General features: G+C 43.8%; 1 protein-coding gene across 1 annotated transcript in view; it reads left to right on the plus strand.

Annotated features, from left to right (window-relative positions):
• Window positions 1–21,439, plus strand: part of SRSF4 (serine and arginine rich splicing factor 4) — a 28,583-nt gene extending 7,144 nt beyond the window's left edge. The window contains exons 2-6 of the mRNA XM_060623432.3: window positions 11,154–11,296; window positions 12,202–12,314; window positions 16,201–16,415; window positions 19,616–19,705; window positions 19,947–21,439. Of these exons, the coding sequence (XP_060479415.3) occupies window positions 11,154–11,296; window positions 12,202–12,314; window positions 16,201–16,415; window positions 19,616–19,705; window positions 19,947–20,772 (1,387 nt within the window). The 3' untranslated portion in view covers window positions 20,773–21,439. The remainder of the gene's footprint in view (window positions 1–11,153; window positions 11,297–12,201; window positions 12,315–16,200; window positions 16,416–19,615; window positions 19,706–19,946) is intronic.
• Window positions 21,440–27,661: the final 6,222 nt, after the last annotated feature.

The following is a 27,661-nucleotide window of genomic DNA, read 5'->3' on the forward strand; positions in this document are numbered from 1 at the left end:
ATAAAACCTTGTATTTTTATCGTTCCTTGGGACAGATTCTATGAGATAAAATTCACAACAGGAAAGAATGTTTTCAGGGCTGTCAATGCTTATGATGCCAAATAACTTTCAGAAGAGCTGTGTACCAGTTACCCTAGAACCAGCAGTGTATGGCGCCTGTCACGGCAGCCTCACCAGCATTGGGCACACGTGTTGTGTAAAATCCTTGCGAATTTAACAGGTACGAGTGGTCTCGTGTCTTAACCGAGAACTTTTTTCCTTAAGCCGGAAATCATGAGAAATGGGACTATGGATTAAGCAGCGTTCTTTATTAGTAGTTATAACCATTGCAAATGTGACCACGTTGTTTTTATACTGAGGTCTCTTGGGGAAGTCTGCCTACATCCAGAACTTAAGTATGCTATCTTTTATTTCTCCTAAGGCTTGGGTAATTTTTTAAGTTCTGTCATTTTGAAAAATCAGTGCCAAAGGATAATACCATACTGCAATATTGACCAAATGCTGCTGGCCTCATTTCTCTGGCTTGAGACTTCCACTCTATGGTCCTGGTTTCCCAGTTTGTGATAAGAATAAACATTACTTTTATTATTTGGTCAAGTCATTTTAAGCCCCTGTTCCTCACTTTAATGTCTTGGTCCTCCCTTCCTCATTGAGGTATCATAGGAATAAAAGGGCCATGTGAAGTATTTGTCCCTTTTTTAAAAATAAGCATAGGAGGGACGTCTGGGTGGCTCAGTCAGTTAAGCGTCCGACTTTGGCTCAGGTCATGATCTCACAGTTCACGTGAGTTCAAGCCCCGCGACGGGCTTTGTGCCGACAGCTCAGAGCCTGGAGCCTGTTTCAGATTCTGTGTCTCCCTCTCTCTCTGCCCTTCCCCCCACTCGCGCTTTGTCTCCGTCTCTCTCTCAAAAATAAATAAACGTTTGGGGCGCCTGTGTGGCTCAGTCGATTGAGCATCTGGCTTTGGCTCAGGTCATGATCTCGCAGTTTGTAGGTTCGAGCCCTGCATCAGTCTCTGTGCTGACAGCTCAGAGCCTGGAGCCTGCTTGGGATTCTTTGTCTCCCTCTCTCTCTTCCCCTCCCCTGTTCGCTCTCTGTCTCTCAAAAATAAATGTTAAAAATGTTTTTTAATAAAAAATAAATGTTTAAAAATAATAATAAAATTTAAAATAAGCATAGGATGTAGACTAGATAAAATGTGTTTTGGGTTCCCAATATTTCTAGATGTTTCCAAGTAACTTAAACAAAATTGTACTTTGAGCTTCTCTAAGAAACGTCCTCCTAGCATCTGAGAGGAGACTATTGGAGGTGGTATTTATAAATTTGTAAGCTAACAGTAAAATTTCAAAACTTTAAAAAACAGCAGCAGCACGCGCTTGTGTGATTTATTTTTCAACTGCATGTATCAAAGCACCTTACAAACAAGTGTTGTCTCTAGTTTGTATTGATGGGGAAACGGAGGCATGGGGCAACTAAGTGACTGGCTCAAGGTTACAGAATGAGTTATTGACAACTGTGGAAACTGAAGCTCTTTCTTATTCCCATGCCAGATACAGCATGAGCAGTGTCAGCCAAAGCTTCTCGTGCTGTTTCCTTCCAGATGGTTCAATCCTATTGTTCTGGCACTTGCTTGCGTTCAAGGTTGAGAAGGTAGTTTAGGTTCCACAGCCCGTTCAGTCTTTAGTCTTTCATCAGAGTCTTCAACAAGCTAAAAAGTTACTGCCAAAAATGAGACAGATAGTACTGTTTTTTGACATTGGCCCTGGACAGAAACTGCTAGTGATAGGCTGCTCTTTGAAGAGCTGTAAGGTGATGTCAGCTCTGTCACGGCTGACCGGGGTAGGATTTGTGCAAGGAGACGCAGTTAAATGATCTCTGTCACAGTATCATTAGGGCTGTCTGATCTTGGAGGCACCTGAAGGCGAAGGATCGGGCTGTGCTCTGGATTTGTATGCCCATATTTTGAGAAATGCCCTACGTGACCCTTCCTGCGTGTTGAGATCAAAGTTTGGAGGTCTCGGGAACCACAAATGATACCTGAAGAAGCACCCAAACGACACTTGTTATCCCTGCATCAAGTCCCCCAGCCACGTCTGTAGGCCCGGATGCCAGAATGGGGGGGCATTCGTAAACAGACCTCACAAACCCAGACGAAGCCGGGAGACCAAAGGAGGGAGGTGTGAATCCGGCCTTCAGGAATGGGAGAGGTGACCAGGAAGCTCGGGCACAAGAGTCAGGAACCACAGAGCAGAAGCACTGACTTTGAGAAAAGTTATTTCATGTGGATGAAAAGAAGTTGTTGATCCATTAATGTTAAAAGAACTTGAGAATTTTGTTAAAATACTAAATGAATTAAATGCCTGGTTTCAAGGAAAGGGCATCCCTGAAAAATAGCATAGGAAGTGGCATCTTTAACCAAAAAGGAAAAGAAACTGGCAGCAACCCAGGGACTGTGGAGTGGTTATGAGGGATATGGGGACAGCCAAGATGGCCCCGGAGGTATAACCTCTAAGAGGCTTTAACACCTGTTACCCACTCATAGTGCCATTTAGAGGTAAGTATGAACTGGGTTTTTTTGTAGCTTTTGTGTGGAATCAAGTAGCACTGTCTGCTGGTTGTAAATCTCTGTTTCATTTAGGAATGAGTAACATACAGTAATCTTTTAAGTCCCAACAGTTTTTTTCTAAATTGGTAATACGACGTTCATCTCTTGAAGGTTTTGGGGGGTTTTTTTGTTGGTTTTTTTGTTGGTTTTTTTTTTAATGTTTTTTTTTAATCTGTGATTGTCTTCATGAACGTCAGTGTGTCATCAGGGAATATTTGACCCCTTTTCTTGTGGGATCTTTTCATTTCATTTACTCTTAGTAGTGAGTGTCAGAAAATTGAAAAGGACACGGGTGTGATTGCCCCATCCCCTTTGAAGAAAGTAGCCATGTTGAGTTAAATACATTTTGTTATGACAAGGGTTATGGTTGTAATAGTTTGACCCACAAACTGTTCACAAGTGTGTTACTTTCTAGGAGTACTCCCGTTTTATAGGGTAGAAATACGGTGGTGGCCTCATAAAAGTGAAATCGCTTAACAACCTTTGATTCATTTTGAAACAGTTTTTGGATAGTTGAAAGGAATTGGCTTTCGAAAGGCCCATAGAGTAGTTACGAAGTAAGACTAAATTTGAACTTGATACAGATTCCTCTCTACCTTCTCTTCTGGAGGAATTTTGTTTTATGCTTGGTATTTAGGATATTGAATGTTCCTATTATATTTTCTTCACCCCAATACATAAATATTTCTTTAGAGATGGCCTGGCCTTAATGATGTTACCTTTCTCTGTTTTCCTAAACTTTGATAGACTATAAAATTTGGTAATTTTGCTAGGTGTTGTTCCACTAGTAACTTAGATTATAAATGTTCACAACTTACTGCTATCAGTACCTATCAGATGCAGAAATGCTATTTCTTACCGTTTAATATTTGTCATAAGATGCTGATATTCATGTGGGCATTTGTCAAACTGTGTCTGCTCTTTGGACCGCATCTTTCCGTTGGTGTAGGGGAGGCAGTAACACATGTTATGAATGTTGACTTTAGGGTAGGAAAGACTCCAGGTGTTGGGTAGCCTCGGCAGGGTACTTAACCTGCGTGGAGTCTTAGTGTCCTCTGTGAGCGGACAGTAAACCTTAGAGTTGTAAAAATTATTACAAAGGAATTTGAAGAAGGAAGATTCTGGTGGGCTGGAGTAGTCCTGTTAATGGTAGTTTGGAGTTAAACAAAAGTAAATCCAATCTTAGCTGCCTGTCATCTGCAAAGTACTTTCCTGGTTGCTGCTATAATCCTGATGTAGTTGGAAGTCTGTAAACCATACAGTATTCTTTGATTTCTGGTCCATTTTTTTCCATACCATTCATGCTTATATTTATATTTTTTGGTCCCAGTCACCATTTCTTACAAAACTAATTAAATGCATCCTTCTTAAATACATAATCTTGTCAGTATCCATTCACATCTACCACCTCTGGGCCTGACCCTCTGTCATCTCTATGCTGGTCTAATTTTTGCCGAGCCTTAAAACCAAAGACAGATTCCGGGGGTTGTTGTGGGACCTCCAGAATGGGGATTGCACAGAATAATCTTATTTTTCCTCTATTCTTCTAGTCTGTTATGTTCTGAACCCACACATGTTTTCCGAAGGACCAGATGGCTGACACTGGCTAATGGGAACCAAAAGACAAGAGTGAAAGTAACCCGGTTGTCACATACCCCAAGTTTAGAGGTGCCTCACCCTGCCCCAAGATCAATTTCTCTTTTCTCTGGAGACTTTACCCCACTTATCAAAAAACTTGAATACAGCCTGGCTTATCTGAGGTTAGATTATCAGGTCAAGCAGCAGCATTTATTAAATGAAAAGGGTTGTACTCAGGACTGGGGGAGAGAAGAAGCATTTGCTTTTACAAAGGCAGGGTAACCTTGTAGTTAAGAGCTTGAGTCTGGAGTCAGATGGATCTGGGTTCTGATCCAGCCACACCGTTGATGAGCTCCTTGACAATGAACAGTAGCTTAGCCTCTCCAAGCCTCAGTCTTCTCAGGTGTAAAGTGGGAATAATTATAACGATCATAGTACATTCTTCACAGATGAAGAATGAATAGAATATAAGAGATGAATTATTTACCCTGTGCCAGGTACTACACTAAATATTAGTCTTTGTCATTAAAGAGCACGGAATCAAATGAGAGGATCAGCACAAAGAAAAAAGAACAAGTCCTTGAAAGGCCACAGAAACAGCATGTAAAACATAAAATAGAATAGAGCCAAAGAAGGTGCTCAGATGATTAGTCAGGCAAGGGTGTGAGACCCGAGTCTGTGGAAGAAGATCGGTTTGCTTCCCCCTGTGTAATCGAGGCATTCAGGTTTGGAGACCAGTCTAAACAAAGATATTTAGGAGTCATGGTAGGCCTCTGAGCAAAGGGATGCTGTAGGAGCTGGCTTTCCCTGCTACACCAAGAGACAGGTTGGCTAAGAATAGCCACATTCATGTGGAATTAAGTAAGCTGATGAGACATGAAGAAGATGCCCTCAGGGGCCCAGCAGATGAGAAACCTGTAGAATTAGGCAGCAGACTGAATGGGCAACCGGAGAGGAATGGTTAGAGGTGATTATGAGTCCCGGGAGTGAATTAGATGGTCAGGGGCTCCAGCAGAGAGAAGTCATGAGGTAGGTTTTCTTCTTTGAAGGTGGGGAAAGACCAAGTGCAGACTGAGCTGTGGCCAGCGTTTGCAGACCAGGAATCCACACTAGCTCTAATCAGAGAGCTCTTGGTGTGCGGGAACTGCCAGTTTGCCGACGTGAAAAGAGCCCCAGACTGGGTACTGGTGAGCCCTGAAGTCGCACCCCAGCTCTGCCACTCAGTGAGCACGGGTAAGTCATCCACCTTCTCCGGGCGGCCTCGATGGCCCTCCCTCCTCTGAGGCTAAAGAAAGGGGAGGCCAGAATGCCCAGAGCAGCCTCCTTCCCGTCTCAGGATAGGAAAGGATCTCAGGAACCTACTTGATGTGGTAGGAGCTCCTGGTTGGTGGGTCATAAACAACCCACCGTTACCAGGAAAGTCAGATTGCAACCATAATCAGTGACCCAGAGCAGTGAAGGTGACACTGGTTAGCTCTACTCTGAGGGCCTGACCACTGCTTCCCTGGAATGTTGCAGACCTTTGGAGTGGGGGCAGTTACGGTTCTCACGCACAAGCTTCTCTCTGAGTTGGCCTCAGCTGAGCGCTAGAGAAGGGCCGCAGAAGTGTCTGTCTGCCATTTCCCGAGCGCTTAACGCAGGCAGCAAGGATTACTGTTTTAATTACTGTCCTGTCAGTGTGTCCTGACTTTTTTCACCTCGTAAGCACCAAGTTGACTGAAGCGTAGGACCAACACTGAGTACTTTGAAAGAAAGCTGTTTGATTCCTGTTCACTGAATGCCATTTCTTTCAGGGTAGATTTAAGGGCCTTGCCCTTAAAGAACAGTGCCATTGACCCTAGTTTGAGGGTTCAAGCCACCCCATGGGTTAACTTCAACAGATGAAAATTTTTCCTTGGCTACAGCAACATCCCTAATCCCGACCAGCCATGGAGAGGTTCGGTTCTTACAAGGAAAATGAGTGAATGTGGGAATGGCTCACCACATTGGGAAAACAAAACTCACATCCTGCTGATGGTTGGCTGAGGACTGTCATGTCCACATACAAAGAAAAGCATGTGGCACAGTTGTAGGACAAAGGTGAGCAGAGATCTACTGTGGAAAGGGGCAAATGTTTCTTATAGAGAGAACAACCAAGGCGTGCCCCTCGGTAAGCAGCATTGGTGGGTGATCGCAGGCACACGCATGGAGGCTCGCTTTCCCTCGCTCCTCTCGTCCACTCCCCGCCAGCTGGCCGATAGCGGGCACCCCGTTAGTCACGCCCTGCCCGTTAGCTTGACGGCATGCCTCCAGAGAAGTCCTGCTCCTCGTTTTTCAGACAGGACTCTTCCCCGGCCTCCCTACTCAGTGAAGACGTCTGGAAGACAGAGAGGACCCTACCCGTTCTGAAAGAGGGGGGATAGAAGGGCACATGCTCTCCAGGGGAGCATGCAGACTGGTGTCGGGGGCCGTTGGTGTAGATTGTTAGGACCAGGGGAAGCCTATTTAGCAGTAGCACGGGCTCGGATGATCATTCTCGGGTGGAAAAGTATGATTAACATTTCTGAAAAGCGAAGTCTTGGAGTGCTTTCGTTTGAAAGCCGTGCGATTCCAGTTCCAGCGTTGCAGAGCTCTGATAGCCTGGGCAGGACACCTGCTGTTGGGGACCAGAGCACTGGCAGTGGTAGAAGCCTGGACTGAAGTGGACAGCAGCCCACATAACTCGGGGTGGCTTTTCTTGTGGCGTCCAGATACCTGTCCATACTGGGTAACAGGGTCCCCAGTTTTTAGGGAGAAAATGACAGGCACTCCCATCGTTTTTTGTTTGTTTGTTTGTTTTGGCTAAATTTGTCAGCACAAAACACGACCCAGAGGAAAAGAGGGAAAAGGCAGGAGCAGAGAAATGTTGAAGAAAGGTTTTCTCCTAATTGAAAAATAGTGTGCATTTAATAGGCCATACTTTTTCTTTCATACAGACATGGGGCGGGGCGGGGGGGGGGGGTGGCGTGCGGTGAGAGACGAGACATCCAGGAGTAAAGCAAGAAGAGGCACATTGGAAGGGTTTTGTTTGTTTTTATTTTTAGCAAGCCCTGCCGTGGAGGGATTTTTAAGTTTGTTCTTAGATTCATTCTTCTGAATTCCTTCATTTTCTTTATTCGCATACTGCATTATTGAAAAATGGTAGGTTTTAACCGAGTAGAAGGGGAAGGGTGTCCACAGCTAGAGAGAAATCTGTCGGTTTTGTCCGTGAGCTTACAGGTCACACCGGAGGTGGTGTGCATCTATACACGCATGCCGATGGCGTACTGTGCATTTACATGCATGTGCGCATTTTGTGTCCCTCCTTATTTTGACAAAAGGGTTCACAAGCAGAGTGCTTTTGGGGAGATCAGTTTCCTGTTATTTGCTACAAAACACAAAGGGATGTTACCATCAGTTTAGAAAGATCCTCTGATGTCATTGATCAGGGAGAGCTTTATTATCTTGAAGGCACTAAAATTTAGTTCAGAGATATTAAAATCTAAAACTAAAATTGGGACCCACACAAATAGTTTTAAAAGGTACTCTAGATGATAAAAATTAAATTTATCCCTGTCCATCTGCCGCTGTTGTATTCCTCTAATGCTACCATATTGGCTAAAATTATGCCATTATAACATTTACCTCTCATACCTTTGATGTTAGGAGAGGTCTTAGGGAAATGTAGTATAGCTCCCTCGTTTCACAGGTGAACTAAGATCCAGGAGAATAAAATGATTTAGAGCTGGGTGGTAGCAGAACCAAGATTAGAACCCAGGCCAGTTCTTGCCACTCCAGTCTTCCTAGTTAGGAGTTTGCCCTTTGGAGTCCTACCACAGGCTTTGAACGCCAGCTCTGCTGTTTTATTATGCAAGTTCTTCCAACACTGTGTGTCTCTGTTTCCTCATCTGTAAAATGGGGATAGTAGTACCTGGCTCTTGGGTACTGTGAATATAAGATAACATTGTCTAGTCTATAGAGATTACTTAATAAATGTTAAGTAACATTTTGTTGTTACTATTTAGTCGTCCTGCCTTATCTGAGGAACCCATTCACTGCATATTGAATGAAACAGTCATTCTTTCAGTAAAGCAGACCTAAATAAACAATAATGTGGTAAAGCAACCACACTGATCTGGTCTTTACTTTGCTCTCAAAACAGGAGTCCTGTCAGGTGTGGCTTGTGATGCAAGAGGATATTTGATTTAATCTTCCAAACCCACCCAGCATGCCCTTGGCCAAGAGCAGTGACAGTCACATGCCCAATATAATCCTTGGACTGGACTTTGACATTTAAAATTTCCCAAATGAGGGTGATCGGCTGGCTCGGGCAGTAGAGTGTGCAACTCTTGATCTCGGGGTCATGAGTTTGAGCCCGTGTCAGGCATAGAGTTTACTAAAAAATAATAATGAAAATTAAGAATTTCCCAAATCAGTTTTGTGGATTGGTAGCTAAACTTTTTGTGCAAAATAAATTTGATTTCAAGGTAGCTATTTTAAGTGATTTGGATAACCCAGAAATGTGTCTACGAAGTGACCCACTTAAGAAGCAAATATTAAGGAAGGACTGATTTGTAAGGGCTGTTTTCCTCTCATAACACAAATTTGTCCCTCCAACTCAGGGAAGAATTTTATTGGCAAGGTATGCCTTGCTTCAGCCTCGGCTGCAAAGAAAGATTGGCCTGTCTGAGCATTGATTGTTGTTTTTAGATAATTGTGCCTCCATTTAACAGATTGCCGTTACTTCCCCGTCCAGGTCAGAATGGGTCCTGCATGTCAGCTGTGGGATAGAGTGAGCATTCACAGGATGGCCTTTGAGTCTGGGAGAGTGCATTTCCCCAGAGGTCTGACAGAAGCATCACTTGTTGTTAACAGAAGTTGGGCTTGCTGTTTCAGATGATTGGCAGAGCTTAGGGGCTTGCATATTCTCTGACCCTCGAGTCGCTGTAAATCCTAATTATCTTGAAGAAGACTGTTTGGATGTATCTGTGATTTGTTCAGTCTTTGGGAGTTGATGTTGTCCTTCTGACATCACATTAGATGAGTCAGGGTCAGTGAATGGTGCTGAGCCAGCAGGCCACTCCTGGAAGGGCACCGGGGGGCACTTCATCACGCCCGGGGCTGAAGGTTTTCTCGCATCGCTCGTTACTTAGCATCAGGCTCTTGCCCATACGATGCCAAGATCAGTGATGCTGTGGGCAAAATAGACCTATGACCAGTCTTGACGGCTAAATGGAGGAAGGTACTTTTGGGGGCAGGGGAATGTTTTATGATTCATTGAGAAATAAACCTAAGTAGAAAGTCCATTTGATTTTTTAATTTGTTTTTTTGTTTAATTTTTTTGTCCCTAAAAATGACAGTGCAGCTTTCCTATTCTTTCCACTTTTAGGAAGGGAAGAAGCAGCTACAATTATATTATCGATTACAGATTTTCAGTGACTGTAAGGCACTTAACGTAGTTAAGTCAGTGATTGAGAGAGGCTTTGCTTTTGTTAAATAATGACCTTGTGTAGAATGACTCTCAACTAAGCTGCACGGCAGTTCCAGCCTTGCAGAAGCATAAAACCATGTTTTAGATTTCACAGCCCATAAACTGAGTCAGGTGGCTTCTGAATTGTGTTAGTGCGAAACATTTCCCAAACATTTCCCATTGAACAACTGGATGTGTCTGTGACTTGAAGTTTGAATGCCACTCATAGACATTTCAGCATAAAGAACCCACCAAAGTTGTCAGCTGTATGTTGTCACCTTGGGAGACTCTTGTTTGAAAGGAACTTCTCTCACTCACTTAGCATGTTGCTGAGTACAGCATTACATGCTAAGGAAACTGGAATAATTTTGGTCAGGCTGGATGAACTTGTGGCAAGCCTTGTAACCTGTTCTTTGTTCCAGTGTGTTTAGACACAGCAGAACACTAGTCAGTGTTTGCCTGCGGACACAGCTTTGTTAAAGGCATTGCTTGTAACTTTCCTTGGTGACTAAGTATAATCATTAACATGGTTTTGGTTTTTAAATATAGGTAGTGGTCACAAAGCTAGACTTCACAGCCGTGGTGTTAGACCACACTGAAAGTGTACTGATAATATAGTTTATAGGGTGTTTGTTTAACCTTACTTAGAAATATGTGACACATTTGCTGTTGAGTATTGTAAGTTGTGTTCTTGACCAGGCGTTAGTAGGATTCAGGGGGGGGAGGATGTCTTCTTCGGGAAATGTGTTAAACTACCAAACCTCTTTGTCGGAACATTCCTAGCAGTACTATGTAAAGAAGTTTGTAGTCATACATAGATTTTAGAGAATTCCAGCCTACCTAAAACCTCATGGAAATGAATTTGCAAATCATGAGGAAGTGAGTGGATCTGAATTTTTTTTTCACTGATAATTTCTGGAACAAGTTAATTCACTTGTGACTCATTTGTTTAGGTAGAAGAACAGGAACTTGAAAACTTTTTTCTTTCACTGAGATTTGAGGTGCTGTGGATTGTTTACTCGGAACCTTATTCCAAGCACGACCTGACGGCTAGGGCACAGCGCCTGCACGCGGGTCTAGCTGTTCTCCAAGCTCTCACTTGGGGGCGAAAGCTACCAAAGAGGAGTTTTTATGTGACTTGAAAGAGCCGACACTCAGCGTTGTAGGGTTCCGTATCTTGATACCTGATACCAGGCGTCCCCTGTGGGGGTCTGTGCAGTTGTCACCAGAACTGCTTGGGGAACGAAAGAAGTGGTGTCTGTGTGTTTTAGCCCGCCTCCTACTAGAAAGACAGGAGTCTACCTTGAGCAGCCTCCCCATCCTCTGGCGGGGCCTGTTGGCACAAAGCAAAGCGGTTTCAGCCGCAGGGAACAGAAAGCCGATCCTTAGTTTGCAGAACCCACCTAACCTTTGCTAAGCATGACCCTCGTTGCTTTCTCTTTAACGGTAGCGAAGCTGGGCGTCAGAGCGGTGCCAACCGGGACTTCGTTTGCTCTCTTCTAGATATGGGTTTGTGGAGTTTGATGATCTGCGTGATGCAGATGATGCTGTTTATGAACTAAACGGCAAAGACCTTTGTGGTGAGCGAGTAATTGTTGAGCATGCCCGCGGCCCACGTCGAGACGGCAGTTACGGTTCTGGACGCAGTAAGCATTTAAAAGGGCATTTGTATCGATGACATACATGCCTTTGTTGTTCAATGTGAATTTTTTAAAGTAATTGATTAATTAATGTTACACTGAAATGTATTGATATTTAAGCCATTTGTTTTATAAATTATGTATCTTTTTAAATGTAAAATTGCAAATAAACATCTTTGATACTGTTTAATTTTAATTTAATTAATGACATAAAGTTCTTGTTTTAATACTTTTTAAAATATGTTTAATGATGTGTGTTTGTGTTGTTGTTTTTTTTCTCTGTAATGCAATTGTTTAACATAGATTTAACAAAGACCTCAATGTTTTAATTAAAAGAATCCTTTGAGGCTAAGATGACTGCCTGTTCCATTTGCTGACCTTGGGTTACCTTTCCATGCGTGGCTCTTTGAACCATTGTGGCCCTTGGCTGACCAAAACAGGAAGCCATGTGACGACCGCAACCTTTCCCCATTAGACCTGGGTGGTGAGGATCCCAAGGGTTAGACACAGATGAGATTAAACTGAAATAGGTGCCTGAAAATCTTTTTTTCGTATAAAATATTCACAAAAACTTTAATCACTGTGAGTAACACCAGTAACTGATTTAGTAATTTGGTTACTTATTTCTAAATTGTTAAATTGTTAATAGTTTTAATTTATGCATGTTAATTTTAAATATAATATTAATGAATATATATACTTACCACTTTGTAAATTAAATTAAATTTCATGTTTAGTTGATTGCTTTTTTAAAAAAAATCTAGTTTAGAATTAAGGGGTGGGGATAGAACTAAAATATATGTGCTGTGTTGTGGGGTGGGGGTAAATGGTACACTTCAGGGGAATATGTGCTGGGTCACTTTTTCCTTTTCCTCCACTGAAGTCATGTTATCTATTTGAACCTTCCAAAGGTGGATATGGTTACAGAAGAAGTGGCCGAGATAAGTACGGCCCTCCTACCCGCACAGAGTACAGACTTATCGTGGAGAATTTGTCAAGTCGGTGCAGCTGGCAAGACCTAAAGGTTTGGGCCTCATTAACCTTCTGGGATAAGGCTGGGCGGAGTTGTGGTTGGGAAAGAGGTGTTTGTATGCAGGCCTAGGCAAACAGAATGTAACGGGATTACATGTTTGAAAGTTTTCCCAGAGCATTTGGGAATTCTTGAAAGGGTCCCAGGCACCTGGCCGGCTCAGTCGGTGGAGCCGCACGACTCTTGATCTCGGGGTTCTAGGTTCAGGCCCCATGTTGGGTACAGAGATTGCTTATTAAAAATAAAATCTTCTAAAAACGTAAAAATAAAAATATTTTTTACAAGTTCTGTAGTAGTACAAAAGACATCAGAATCTCACTACTGTATGTTAGGGGACCATGGCTGTAAAGACAACCTGTGTTGGAGATTGTTGCCCACTGTACAGAGCTTGTTGTAGACAGACGCCGTTGTAGTTCCTCAGCAGAAGAAAAAGTCGCAAGCGTTTCCTGTAACATTAGCTGCGATCATGCAGCTTTGTGTCAGCTTCCAGTGTAGCTCTTCATTGGTGAGAACGACTGTCAAATTTTGTGTTCTCTCCTAAGTGTTTTTAATTTTTCATGGAATATTCGTCCTGAAAGAGTCTTAAAGATTAAGGTCCAGTGCTGTGTTGATCCAGCATACTGATCCCAGCTTGTTTTTTGAGAACAGTGCTTTTAAGCTCCATAGGGAAGAAATTAGTATCTTAACCTGGATAGTTTTAGAAGGACAGACGTAAAAGATATTCATTCACACTTCTGTCTCTTGCTTCTCACTTTTAGTCCCATCATTAAACAAGTCCTGTCTAGTGAAATCAGTGAGTATATTTAGGGTCAGCAAAAAGTAGTTAGGAATCTTACATTCACAGTTTTAGCTCATCAGAGCAATTAAAAAAATTTTTTTGACTTTATTTTTTGAGAGAGATTGAGAGAATCCCAAGCAGGCTGCGCACTGTCAGCACAGAACCTGATGTGGGGCTCGAACTCAGCGGACCGTGAGACCGTGACCTGAGCTGAAACTAACTGAGCCACCCAGGTGCCCCTCATGAAAGCAGTTTTATATCCTCCCCCCACCCCTCTTTTTTTAATTTGTTCCCAACAGTCTTTAGATAAGAAAGGATGAGATCCAGAAAAGGTTAATTCACACATTTGGTCTTAGCAGAAGAGCCTGGACCAGTACCTGAGCCGGTGTTTCTTCTAGTGCATGGTGCTGGTTGTGGACGAGGCCCTCACTGAGTGTCTCCCAGCAGGACTGTGCTCACAGGAGGAGCACCCCAGTGTTCTGAGAGTGAAGGTTGAGTGTTTGGGTAGAAACTGGAAAGGCTTTCAGACTTTTGGTTAAAATGGAGCCTAGCCAGTGTCTTCAGTTGATTTTATACGTCTGTACCTTTGGTAGTTTCACTCTTTGGGAAGGAGAGCACTGGAGCGGACTTCCTTGTAAGTCAAAGCAGACTGAAGAACAGGGTCCTGGAGCCCACCTGTCTGGGGTGCATCCCAGCTCTGCCGCTTGTCCGTTATTTTAGTTCAGCAAGTTACTTTCCTCTTGTGCCTCATGGTTTTCAACTATAAAAATGAGATTAATACTCATTTTTAACTCAAAAGTTATTGTGAGAATTGAATGCCACTCAGTATAAAAAGTCCAAGAATAGTTCCTGGCGCAGTAAGTGCTAGCAGTTAATCAAGAAAATGCAAAAATAAATTGAAGGGCTGTTGTCTCTTAAATGTGTCAGTTCATAACACCCTGTGGTGATGGTGTTGAGATGAAATTCCTCTAGTAGTCTACCTCCAGGGACCTGGAGATGTGGTAGTTTCACCCATCGGTTGGGGCAGGTAGTGTTAATTCGGGTTCTCAAGTCTGGCTGCTTGTGTTCAGGCCTCAGCTCATTCACTTACTGCCTGAATGATGGCAAACAGTTTACTTAGTCTGTATATTCTTCAACTTCTCTGTTCTGCAAAATGGGGGGAATAATTGTATCTTCTTCATGTGGTTATAGTTAGGGCTTTAGTTAAATCATCCCTGTCCATACAATAGACGTTTAACAGTTAGCTGTTATTATTAGTAATCTGGAAGTATGGCGGTATAAAACAAAAGTAGTTTTTTAAACTACTAGTAAAACGCCCTTTTACTAGAGTTCTCCTAGGTCTTGACCTGTTCAAGACAGTCCCAGCCTTGGTATAACTTAGTAGCGTCCTCACTCAGTCTCAAATGTGTCCAAATTTGGATGATATTATATGGAATCCCTGTTTTCTACCCAGAGCCCCCATTCCTGCAAATAATTCAGTTGAAGAAATTTTCTATAAAGTCATTCCTGGGCTATGAATAATAGCAAGTGATTATATATAACCTAAAGGTCCCAACGATTGGGAAATCCTCAAATAGTAACGAGCCACCCTAGTTATATACATAGGTTAAGACACGTAACTGGTTTATGCAGTGAGCAAAGAAGGTACCTGATGGCATGTGTTCAGTGTTTGTAAAATACAGAGAGGAAAGCAATAACAAAAATAAATTTCTGCGGGATATGTCTGCAGTCCACAAATGTTATGTGTATACTACATGCCAAGAAATAGAGGAAAATTAGCCAAAAATCCTTAAGTGTTAAATTTCTCTAAATCTCCTAGTCTTTTCAAACACTAATCCGATCTCATCTTGTTTATACTTCCCTTTAGTGTTTATCTAGCATGTCGTATTCTCCCACTGGATTAGGTTAAGTCCTCAAAAAGAATGAGGAAAGAGGCTTGTAGTGAAGGAACATGAGTAGTCATTGATCATTGAACCTTTGAAGCCCGAGCTTGACAGAACTATTTTGTTGCCTTTGTTTTGAAGAGATAGTATATAGCAATTTCATTTTTTTTTTATTTTTTTTAAGTTTTATTTAAGAGATCTCTACACCCAGCGTGGGGCTTGAACTCACCACCCTGAGATCAGGAGTCACATGCTCTTCCTACTGAGCCAGCCAAGCACCCCTACCAGCAATTTTAAATAAAACTGAGATGCTAATCTCGTAATCCCTTTATGGATTGTATTTATATGTTAGCCTGGATATTTTTCAGCATTTGTACGTTTTCAAACAAGGATTAACAATGAAATGTAAAAGACCTAACTTTCACATTTACTCATGTGGTGACATGAGCCTCCAAAGGTGCTATAAACAAAAAGCTTGCCAGTATAAAATTCAGAAAATTATAGTTAAACACTTTCATATTCACACATCACGAAAGAAACAGTTAAATATTTATTGTGTCTGCCTCTCACCTGATACTTTAAAGAACCTCAGGGGCACCTGGGTGGTTTAGTCACCTGAGCGTCCGACTCTTAATTTGGTCGCGATCCCGGGGTCATGGGATTGAGCCCCGCGTCAGACTCTGCACTGAGTGTGGAGCCTGCTTCAGTCTGTCTGTCTCTCTCTCCCTCCTCCCCGCCTCCCACCACCCCCCCACCCCGGCTCGTGCTCTTTCTCACTGTCTAAAATAAAAATAGAGAAAGAGAAAGAAAAAGCAAGAAAGAAAAAGAACGAACCTTAGGGGCGCCTGGGTGGCTCAGTCAATTGAGTGTCCCAATTCTTGATTTGGGCTCTGGTCATGATCCCAGGGTCGTGGGATCGAGCTCCCCTCCTGCTTAAAATTCTGTCTCTCCCTCTGCCCCCCCCCCCCACTTGCTTGCGTGCACACGCTCGCTCGTTCTCTTTTGAGAAAGAAAAGAACCTTAGTAAATGGGTTGGTATGTAGATGGAATTATTTTAAGAGTAAACTTCGTTTTGTTTTGTTTTTTTTTAAGAGTAAACTTCATTCAAAAAGAAAACGAGCTTTTCTTCCCAAAGGAAAGGGAAAACTTTAATTATAATCGCATTAGATATCTTCACAAAATGTATCATGACCCTGTTTGGGGTGTTTTGTTTCTTTAGGATTATATGCGTCAGGCGGGAGAAGTGACCTATGCAGATGCTCACAAGGGCCGTAAAAATGAAGGGGTGATTGAATTTGTGTCTTACTCCGACATGAAAAGAGCTTTGGAAAAGTTAGATGGAACTGAAGTCAATGGCAGAAAAATCAGATTAGTCGAAGACAAGCCCGGTTCCAGACGCCGCAGGTCCTATTCCAGGAGCCGGAGTCACTCCAGGTACCGTGGTTGATCATTGATGTGTGTGCGTCGGAGCTTTTGCTGTTCATTCATTCGTGAGCACACAGACGGACAGTCCCTTTCCCGTCTCCTGTCCTCCTCAGGAACATGGTTCTGTCTGGTTCAGTGACGCCACTTCACACCAAACATTCATCTGTGAGGCTCTTGAACTCTTACATCCTGGGTAGAGATCGAAGTGCTTTTCCTGAGGCAGGTGTCCGTGACCTGTTTTCGCATTTCTTCTTGGGTGCCCCGCTTCATACCCGTATTGGGAGCAAACGTGGCCAAGGGTTCTTTGTTACTTTCTCAGGAACTCCAGCTACTCACGAGTGGAGACTTTTTATTCAGCAGCCGCTCGGCACTAGGCCAGGCACTTGTGAATAAAACAGACGTGGTCCATGCCCTCCTGAAGCTCAGCCTAGTGGAGGAAACGGGCATTGAGCCAATAATGACCAGCGTGATAAGTGTGCGTCAAAAGGAAACGTACACGGCACGAGTTTGGAGAACTGGCAGAGGCTTCTCTAAGGGCGGGCACGGCATAAACGCTGGGCCCTAGAGGAGAAGCTGGAGGGGCGGGCAGAGAAAGGGGTGAGGGCCCTTCTAGCGGAGGGCAGCAAGAGCAGAGCGACCGGAGATGAGGCAGAAAAGGGCCAGATCCTGCCGAGCCACGGACCAGGGTAAGGATTTAAGAGCAGTAGGAAGTCACCAGAGACTTCTAAGCTTTCCAGGTTTGGTTCTGTTTTTTAATTTTTTCTTACGGAAAATTTCAAATACATAAAGCATTAAGCTTAAATAGCTTAAGGAGCCCTGAATTCCCTTATTCCTGTCACCCATCCAGCTGTATTACTTTTTATTTTTCCAGTCTTGTTTCACTACTCCTCTCCCTGCCTCATTGTGGACAAGTCTGGGCATCCTGTCATTTCACCTATAATGCAATTATTTCACTATGTACGTCTAACTAAAATCTAAAATCATGGGGCCATATCACAGCCAGCAAATATGTATCCACATTTTCCCAGTTGTCTCAGATATGTATTTTGGCAGTTGGTTAGTTCATATTAGGATCCCAACTGGATCTGCACGCTGCCATTAGATGGCGTGTCTCTTAATTCTCTTAATCACAGGTATGTCCTCCTTGGTCCTGTTTTTATTCTCCGTGCATTTAGCTGAAGAAACAGTTGGCCTGTTTGGATATGTTCTCATAGCTGAGATTTCTCTTTGCGTCCTTGTGGTGATATTTACCATATTCATCCTATTTCCCATGTTTCCTATGAACTCATAGTTAGGCCTCGAGGCTTTTAGAGGAAAGTCAGTATTTTATTAGCAGATGTACTTTGTAAGTAGTACCTTATGCTTCTTGTTGCATCGCTTGTACGGTGCATGGATGTCCCACTTCAAATGACGAGGGATAGCATGCATCATTGCGTCCAAAGTCGTGAGCCTGAGCCATCTGTTTTAAAGTTCCACGTCAACAGTCCACCTGATAGTTTTAGCATCTACTGATCCGTCATTCCCTAGAGCCATCAGTTGTCATTGCCAAGGGATAACTTTCCAGTTTCCTTATTCTTCCTGCATTTAAAGGCTGTAATTCTATCATGGATGATTTCCACTCTTTGTTACTCTCAGGTATGATTTTTATAGGAAATGCAAAATAAAAGTTTGACACCTTTATTTACCACCTTTTAGAATTTTAAAGGTGCTCTAGGATTCCCCAAGGTAATGATGCGGTCGGTGATTTAATATCATTTTGAATGAATTCTTGGATGATTATGTATATATTTAATAACATTTCATTTACTACAGTCCTAATGTTTTATGCTCAAATTTTTGACCCTTGGGAGCCCTTCAGGTTGGCTTCTGTGTCTTTGGTTGTCTTGGTTTTGTTTGGTTTTCATGTGGATGTGCTTTCCTAAATATTTTCTCAAATTGTTTATTGCAGTCATTTTCAAACATAAAAGTTGAAAGAATAGTTCACGAACACCCGCATACTCTCCTCCTGGCTTCAACAGTCGTTAGTAGTTCGTGTTCTTCTGTCTCTTTCTCTGTGTATATATTTATGCACGCACCCCGTACGTTTGCATTTTAAGGGAAGTTGAAGACAGGACGCTTCGCCCCTAAATACTTCAGCGTGTGTCTCCCAAAGCGAGGATGACCACGTTCATATTCTCTTACCTGAGAACCTTAACAGTGATTCCGTAAAGTCATCTTCTATCCAGGCCATTTTCAGATTTCTCCAGTGGTTGCATGGGTGTCTTTATACCTGCATTTCTCTGCTGACCGGGACCCAGTCCAGTCCTGTATTGCAAGAGCTTGTTAGGTCTCTTCAGTCTGAAGCAGGCCCCTCCCCCCCCATCCTGACACTGACTTTTCGTTGTTTTTAATAGTATCCCACGTTTGCATTCATCTGTTTCCTCGTGATATTGTTGTACTTTATCCCCACTTCCCAGTAAACTGGAAGTTATGTCTTGAGAGGTGTGACTGGGGAACAGGTTCAGTGTTTTTGGCAAAAGTCCTTTCACAGATGGTGGAGCCCAGCGGTCTTTGAACATTTCCTCTTTCTGCCATGATGAGATGTTCTAGGCCCATCTTGTGCATTCTCTGCCCTACACTTGGAATAGTCGATTCCCCTGAGGAGCCCTGCTTACTGTGGTAGAAAATAAGCAGAGTTCACAGTCTTGGCTTATTAACGATTTTTTTTAAAGCTTGGAGTGTGTTTTTTAAAACGCTCTCTGGTCCCAGTGAGTGAATTGATAGCCAAAGGGCAAAAGTGTTTGCAGGAAGGCTAATGAGGAGGCTGTTGAGGGACCAAGAAAGACGGTAGTGGCTTGGTGGGGGGGCAGCAGCAGAGGTGGGTAGACTGGAGGCAAAGAGGCAGAATCAGGACTATGTGTGGATGAGGGGGGAGAGAAGAGGCCGGCGTGGCTACAGTTCGTGGTACAAGGAACTGGCTAAAGAACCGTGGCACCCGTGGAAATAAGGAAGGAACCCAGCAGAAAGAGCGGGTCTCGGGGAGACGTGGGGTCTGAATCAGAGGTTCTGAGGTTCAGGTGAGCCGTGCAGGTACCAGATCTGTGAGCCGAGAACCCCGGAGAGGGTTCTTTTCCAACACCGAGCCTGGACACAGCCAGTGCCGTACGTATTTTTCAATTGGAAAAGGTCTCGGTGTTCAGCTAGCCTTCCGTCATATTCTCTCCTGCTAGGTCTCGTTCCCGGAGCAGACATTCTCGTAAGAGCAGAAGCCGAAGCGGCAGCAGCAAAAGCAGTCATTCGAAGAGCAGATCTCGGTCCAGGTGGGTCTTCCTTGGCGTGAGCAGAGGAGGTCCGCGGGGCACGCCCGTCCCGCTCCCCACTTGGGTTTTAACCACGTTACCAGTCTTCCCTCAGCCCGGGTTTTCCAGCTCAGGATGGGAATCGGGGTTCAGAAAGCGGTCCTTGGCCACCGCAAGCCGTACGCTTCGCGTTAGTCTCCTGTCGTCACAAGCGGCGTGAGACATGAGGTCGCCCGTGACCCCGATCCCCGTGTCTCCTCAGGTCGGGCTCCCGTTCCCGGAGCAAGAGCCGCAGCCGCAGCCAGAGCCGCAGCCGCAGCAAGAAGGAGAAAAGCCGGAGCCCCAGCAAGGACAAGAGCCGCAGCCGCAGCCGCAGCGCGGACAAGCGCCGCAGCAAGAGTAAAGACCAGGCCGAAGAGAAGATCCAGAACAGCGACAACGCCGGCAAGTCCAAGAGCCGGAGTCCCAGTCGGCACAAAAGCAAGAGTAAAAGTCGAAGCAGGAGTCAGGAGAGGCGAGCGGAGGAGAAGCGGGCGAGCGTGAGCAGAAGCAGAAGCAAGGAGAAGAGCCGGAGCCAGGAGAAGGGCCTGCACAAGAGCCGCAGCCGCAGCCGCAGCAAAGGAGGCAGCCGCAGCCGCAGCCGCAGCAAAAGCAAGGACAAGAGGAAGGGGAGGAAGAGGAGCAGGGAGGAGAGCCGCAGCCGGAGCCGCAGCCACAGCAAGAGCGAGAGGAGCAGAAAGCGGGGCGGCAAGCGAGACAGCAAGTCGGGCAGCGGCAAGAAGAAGAAGAAGGAGGACGCCGAGCGCTCCCAGTCCAGGTCGCGCTCCCGCTCCGCCTCCAAGGAGCGCGAGCACGCGAAGGCCGAGTCCGGCCCGAGGGAGGGCCGAGGGGAGAGTGCGGATGCCGGCGCCCATCAGGAGACCCGGTCCCGGTCGAGGTCCAATTCCAAGTCCAAACCGAACCCTCCGTCAGAATCACGCTCCAGATCAAAGTCCGCTTCAAAAACCCGGTCTCGGTCCAAGTCCAGATCCAGGTCTGCGTCCAGATCGCCCTCTCGGTCTAGATCCAGGTCCCACTCGCGGTCCTAACTGGCTACGACCACAGCTGGAACTCCCCGAGAAGTCTTTTGTACATGTTTGGTAGCCGTAGCACAAGTGATCGAAGTAGAACATACGTCACTGCTGTACATTTTTAACTCCCCTAATGGTGTGTCTACAATTGTTAAATCTAAGTGCTTCCTCTCCGTAAAGCCTCCTGGCGCCAGGCCTTCCTGCTCGACTGAAAACAATCTTCTCTTTGAAAACCCCCTTTACTCCTGGCCCACAGTAGAATATCCAAAACGCCTCGGCTCTCAGGCCTGGCCTTTCCCACAGGGAGCTCAGTACCTGGATGGCTTTCAGGCTGGAACGGTGACATAGGTAGGTACGGTGAGTTCGGCCATTTTTGCCCTCGAATTGATGCCCTTTGATGTTTGCCATTTAGTGAAAGTGCTAAGTCTTCAGTTTCCTACCACTTTGGTTTCATACTTTTGGACTTAACAAAGTTGTGAATAGCACAGTCGAGGAAAATTGATACCTGCAGTAACCCATAGGAAATAAACTGTAGAGTTCCATATTCTGGTATTGTGATTATATTGTTTTATATTAAAAAAGAAAAGAAAAGAATTTTTTTTAATTTTATTTTTCCCCGTCTTGCAAAGTATAGTGACCCCTGTTTCCATTAAATTTGAATAAAGACTATTTTTGCTTGACAAGATTTCATGGTGTTTGAATCCGAGTTGCATTTCCTGAGTTATCTTGCTAATTTCTTTTCTCAGCATAAAAAGTTCGTGTCATGGCTGTTTTGTTCCTGGAGGTCACCCATGCGTGGGTAGGGAGCCGCCCTTTGTTCCTAAAAGGATTTTTCTCACCCAACAGAATAAAGGCAGATTTCTTAGGAATTTACAGTCCTTCCTCTCAAGAAGCTTATTTATGGCCAGGCTGATGAGAGACGGGTCAGGTAGGGAACTCAGAGCATCACCAGATGGTTTCTTCACAAACAGCGCTCTCCTCTAGACTGTTCGTTGCACTTCTCACCGTGAATGTGAAGCGATACCTCATCGCCTTAGGATTTGGACTGACCAAAAGCCAGGAAGAAAAACGATACTGGATTACCTTTGTTCCCCTCGTTCTCTGCATTACTTGTCTGGCCTGGCTCTGAAGAAAGGACCAGAGGCACGGTGCTTTCCAATCTGGTCTCGGCCCCTAAAGGACTACAGAGGCATCCGAGCAAAGCGGGCACTCGGAGGAGGGAGTTGTAACTTCATCTCGGTTCAGAGATCTCTTGAGCGAGCACTTAGGCTGAACCTCTAGAGAGGCGGGGGTGGAAGGCATTCCTGTAAAAAAAAAAAAAAAAAAAACATCTGTGCACCAAGCCACGGAGTTGGGAAAGCACAGGGCAAGGTGCCCAGGGAACGTGGGGTGTGATGATCGGGAATAAGAAGCAAGTTTGGCAGATGGATTGGGTCACGGTGCTTTCGATACCAGGAGGAGGAATTTGGCCTTTGTCCTATAAACATTGGGAACAAAGGAAATATTTAAACAGGAGGGTAAGGGTTGTACAGCTAGGCGCTGCAAGGTTGGTCTGACGTGCATTCTGGGAGCCCAAATGCATGGACACCAGCAATCCGAGAGGCAATACAGTTGACCCTTGAGCAGCATGGCTGAGAACTGTGCAGGCCCACGCATACCTGGGTTTTGATACAGTACTCTGTGTTTTCCTCGTGATTTTCTTAACATTTCTGTGGCTTGCTTTACTGTGGGAATTCAGTATATAACACATATGCAAGATACGGGTTCGCTGACTTCCCGTCAACAGACTATTAGTAGTTAGGGGAGAGTCAAGTTATATGCAGATTTTTTACTGTAAAGGGGACACTGCCCCAATCCCTGCATTAAGGGTCAACGTAATTGCAGGTGATGTGGGGCCTGAACAAGGCAGGAGGCGACAGAGAAGGGTTCAGTAGGTGACCTGGGGAAAGGAGTGTCAGAGGTATTCGTGAAGCCTGAGAAACGGGAAAGACGAAGTTGAGCGAGTTCAGTTTGGGAAACGTGTGGAACTTCAGGGACTGGAACCTCAAACCCCCCGGAGCTTTTGCTCCATTCTTGCATCATCGTGACAAGATGGTAGCTCCCAATCAGAATCCCCACGGCCTCACACCTCGTGCTGGTCTCCAGTAGGTGAGGAGAATCCAACATTCATTCCCTGACATAAAGACGGGGACGTTTCTTTGGGCTTTTTTTCTTTCACAAGTGAAAAAATTTTTAAGCCCAATTTTTAAAATTTGGTTTTTTTTTAACGTTTATTTATTTTTGGGACAGAGAGAGACAGAGCATGAACGGGGGAGGGGCAGAGAGAGAGTGAGACACAGAATCAGAAGCAGGCTCTGAGCCATCAGCCCAGAGCCCGACGCGGGGCTCGAACTCACGAACCGCGAGATCGTGACCTGAGCTGAAGTCAGATGCTTAACCGACTGAGCCACCCAGGCGCCCCTTAAGCCCAATTTTTAAAAAGTCAACTGAATTTTACTATCCCTAACAGCAGCTCTTTCCAAATTCCCTTCCAGGCTTTTTCCTGTTCATCCATATTCTGAACATAGTTCCGTCACGTTTGCATAATTTCGCCCTGTCGTTTACACGAGCATTGGGAAGCACTCAAATGTCGCGGGCACATTAGTTCTAACCAAATGAATTTATTAGCACATGGAAAGAGTGTAAAGGATGGAAATTCCGTTTGCACATAGAAGGGATTGGCATTCGTTTTTCCCCCAGCAATTTTAAATTCATTTATATTAAAAAGTTAAAAATCAAGAGACAGATGGAAACTCATCTGTTGGGTTCCAGGCATGCACCAGAGATGGATACTTTCACAAACCTGTTTCATCTTGTTCTCACACCACCCTGGGGTCAGTATTGGGAGGTTCAGTTGCAGGTGAACTCGTCCTGCCCCCGGCAGTATTTGGAGAATATCAGAGTGTGTGCCTTCTGTATGCCAGGCACTGGGAATAGTGTATGAAAAGACTGAGAAGGCCCCTCTTACAGAACATGTTTATAGGCTAGGATCCCAGGGCTTGCCTCATGATGGTATCAGTGCTAAGTGCCTTCTGTGGACCAGATACTGGGCCAGCGTTCACTGGCAAAGCACCCTTGCCACCCCTTAGAAAAGGTTAACCGGAGACCACAATAACACTTGAGGGTAAAGTTGCGTAGTGTTTGCCCTTTCTCCCTGACCTCATCTACCATGGCCCAAGGGAAGAATGATCTTGGGAAGCTGAAAGAGGAAGGCCCTGAATTTGATTCATTTGTCGACCTGCACCTGCTATGAGCTAGGTGCTTTTATGTACGTTCGTACGTAATCCCATTTTAAAAGGTGAAGACAAAAACTCAAGAAACGTGCAGTGATTTGCCCAATGTATAGCTAGTGACAAAGCTAGGCTTAATTTTTCGATTTCTCAGGTTCTCCTTCCTTGTAAAATTTCATCACTTGTATAATTACAGGAAGATTTGAAGTTAACAACAGCTAGGATTTGAATTTAGGTTAAGTCACGCAGGATTTCTACAAGACCATCTGCTTTCCTGGAACAATTTCTAAGTTGCTGCGGGACAATGCCACTGGCCCGCTTCTGTGAATTTTAACTGTCCCATCATTTGATCAAGGCCTGCCTGGGGGCACCCATTTGTCTAAGCCCAGGTCATCATCCCACATTCTAGATGCCAAGGAGTGAAGAGAAGGATGGCTCATTTTAGCTTCTACAGTGGGAAATGTGCATTGATGCCCGCAATAAATGGAGTCAGTAAGAAATTTCCCCAAAGTAGGAAGCAGCCAAAGAAATACAAAGCTCCTCTATAACCTCTTTGGATGCTCAGAGTCCACACATACCTTTTTTCCATACTTAATCTCCTCTTGTCCCTCCCCCACCCCAAAAAAGAAGGGAAGACAAAAATGTAACAAAACAAGGATAAGTAGAAAGTAGCAACAAATGTGGTAGATTATAAATTCTATCAATAATTCGTTCATCCCAGGTGAATTCTACCAAACATTTAGATTTTCTCAAGCTATTGCAAAAAATACAAGAGGAAGGAAAACTTCCAAATTCATTTTATAAGACCAGTTATCATCCTGGCACCAAAACCAGATAGACACTGCAAAAAGGAACTACAGGCCAATGTCTCATGAATATTGAAGCAAAAATCCTCAACAAAATTTTAGCAAACTAAATCCAACAATATTAAGAGTTACATACAACCAACCAGTGGCATTTATTCCCAGGATGCAAGTGGTTCGATATTTGCAAATCAGTTGTGATTACTTATCAAGAGGATAAAAACCATATGTTGATTTCAATAGATGTAGAGAAAGCATTTACAAAGTACAACAACTATTCATGATAAAAAAAAAAAAAAAAAAACCCTCTGCACAGTAGGTGTGGAGGGAATATACCTCAACATAAAAAGCCTTATATGAAAAACCCATAACCAACATCATACTCATTGACGAAAAAACAGCTTTCCTCTAAGGTCAGTAACAAGAGAATGATACCCATTCTCGCCACTTTTATCAACATAGTATTGGAAATCCTAGCCACAGCAATTAGACAACACAAATCAAAGGCAGGGTGCCTGGGTGGCTCAGTCGGTTGAGTGTCCAACTTCGGCTCAGGTCATGATCTCAACAGTTCGTGGATTCAAGCCCGGCATCAGGCTCTATACTGACAGCTCAGAGCCTGGTGCCTGCTTCAGATGCTTCGGATTCTGTGTGTGTGTGTGTGTGTGTGTGTGTGTGTGTGTGTGTGTGTCAAAAATAAACACTAAGAAAAAAATTTTTAAAGAAATAAAAGGCATCCAAATTGGTAAGGAAGGAGTAAAATATTTACAGATGACATGATAACAATATAGAGAAAGCCCTAAAGACCACCAAAGAACTACAAGAGCTGACAGATGAATTCAGTAAAGTCACAGGATCCAAAGTTGATTGCAGAAATCTATTGGATTTCTATATGCTAATAATGAAGCAGCAGAAAGTGAAATTAAGAAAACAATCCCATTTACAATTACACCAAAAAATAGACCCAACTGCTCATTCGAATAGAATGTGAAACCCAGAAATAAACCCACAATTGTATGGTCAGTTAATCTTCAGCAAAGGAATAAATGGATATACAATGGGAAGAAGTCTTTAAAACAAATAGTATTGGGAAAACTGAACAGCCACAGGTAAAAGTCTGAAACTAGATCACTTTCCTACGCTGTACGCAAATACAAACTCAAAATGGACGAAAGGCCTAAATGTGAGATCTGAAACCATAAAAATCCTTGAAGAGAGCACAGGCAGTAGTAATCTGACAGCTGTAGTAACATCTTTCTAAATGTCTCCTCAGGCATGGGAAATAAAAGCAAAAACTATTGAGGCTACATATAAAATAAAGTTTCTGTACAGCAAAGGAAACCATTGACAAAAGGTAACCTACTGAATGCAAGAATATATTTGCAAACAACCTATTCAATAAAGGGTTAGTATCCAAAATACATAAAGAACTGGTACAACTCACTACCCCAAAACCAAATAATCCAATTAAAAATGAACAGGAAACATGAACAGACATATCTCCAAATGAAGACCTCCATATGGTCAACAGACGCATGAAAGGATGTTTCATCACTCATCAGGAAAATGCAAATCAAAACTACAATGACATATCACCTCAAACCTGTCAAAATGGCTAAAATCAAAAACACAAGAAACAAGTGTTGGCAAGGATGTGGAGAAAAAGGAACCCTTGTGCACTATTGCTGAGGATACAAACTGGTGCAGCCACTGTGGAAAACAGTGTGGAAGTTCCTCAAAAAGTTAAAAATAGAACTGCCCTATGATCCAATAATCACACTACTGGGTATTTACCCAAAAAATACAAAAACACTAGGGATACATGCACCCGATGTTTATTGCAGTATTATTTACAATAGCCAAACTATGGAAGCAGTTCAAGTATCCATTGATGTATGAATGGATACAGATGTGACGTGCGCGTGAGCGCGCGCGCACACACACACACACACGAATATTCGGCCATAAAAAAAAGAATGAAATCTTGCCATTTGCAACGATGTGGATGGAGCTAGAGTGTAATGCTAAGCAAAGAAAGAGAAAGACAAACATGATCTCACACATAGGTGGAATTTGAAAAACAAAGGAAAACGGAGAGAGAGACAAACCAAGAAATAGACTCTTAACTATAGAAAATAAACTGATGTTTATCAGAGGGGAGGTGGGTGGGGAAGAGATGGGAGAAGTAGGGGATGGGGATTAAGGAGTACACTTACGATGAAAAATAAAATGATTTTTTTTAAGTTTTTTTAACGTTTATTTTTGAGAGAGAGACAGAGTGCAAGTGGGGGAGAGGCAGAGCGGGAGACACAGAGTCCGAAACAGGCTCCAGGCTCTGAGCTGTCAGCACAGAGCCCGATACGGGACTCGAACTCAGAAACGGCAAGATCGTGACCTGAGCCAAAGTTGGACGCTTAACCAACTGAGCCACCCAGATGCCCCAAAAATAAAATGATTTTTAAACAAAACAACCCCCCCTTACTGGAAAAAAATAAAAAATAATCAGATATCAATGATTAAATAAAAGACAATAAAGAAGTCACTTCTCTAAGAAGATGTAAAAATCCTTCATGTATATGCACCTAACAAAGCATCAAATACATGGGGTAAAAAGCCCCTAGAACTGCAAGGAGAAAGAGACAAATCCAACTATCACAGCTGAAGACTTCGACATCCCTCTCAATAAGTGACAGACCCAGCAGGCAGAAAATCAGTAGGGACATAGTTGAACTAAACAGTGTCATCAATGAACTCAATCTAATTGACAAAATACTTCAACTCAAAATACAGAATACACATTCTTCTCAAGCTTACATGCAACATTCACCATAATAG

Source organism: Panthera onca, chromosome C1 (assembly GCF_046562875.1).
Source record: "Panthera onca isolate mPanOnc1 chromosome C1, mPanOnc1 haplotype 2, whole genome shotgun sequence".
Classification (NCBI taxonomy): Eukaryota; Metazoa; Chordata; class Mammalia; order Carnivora; family Felidae; genus Panthera; species Panthera onca.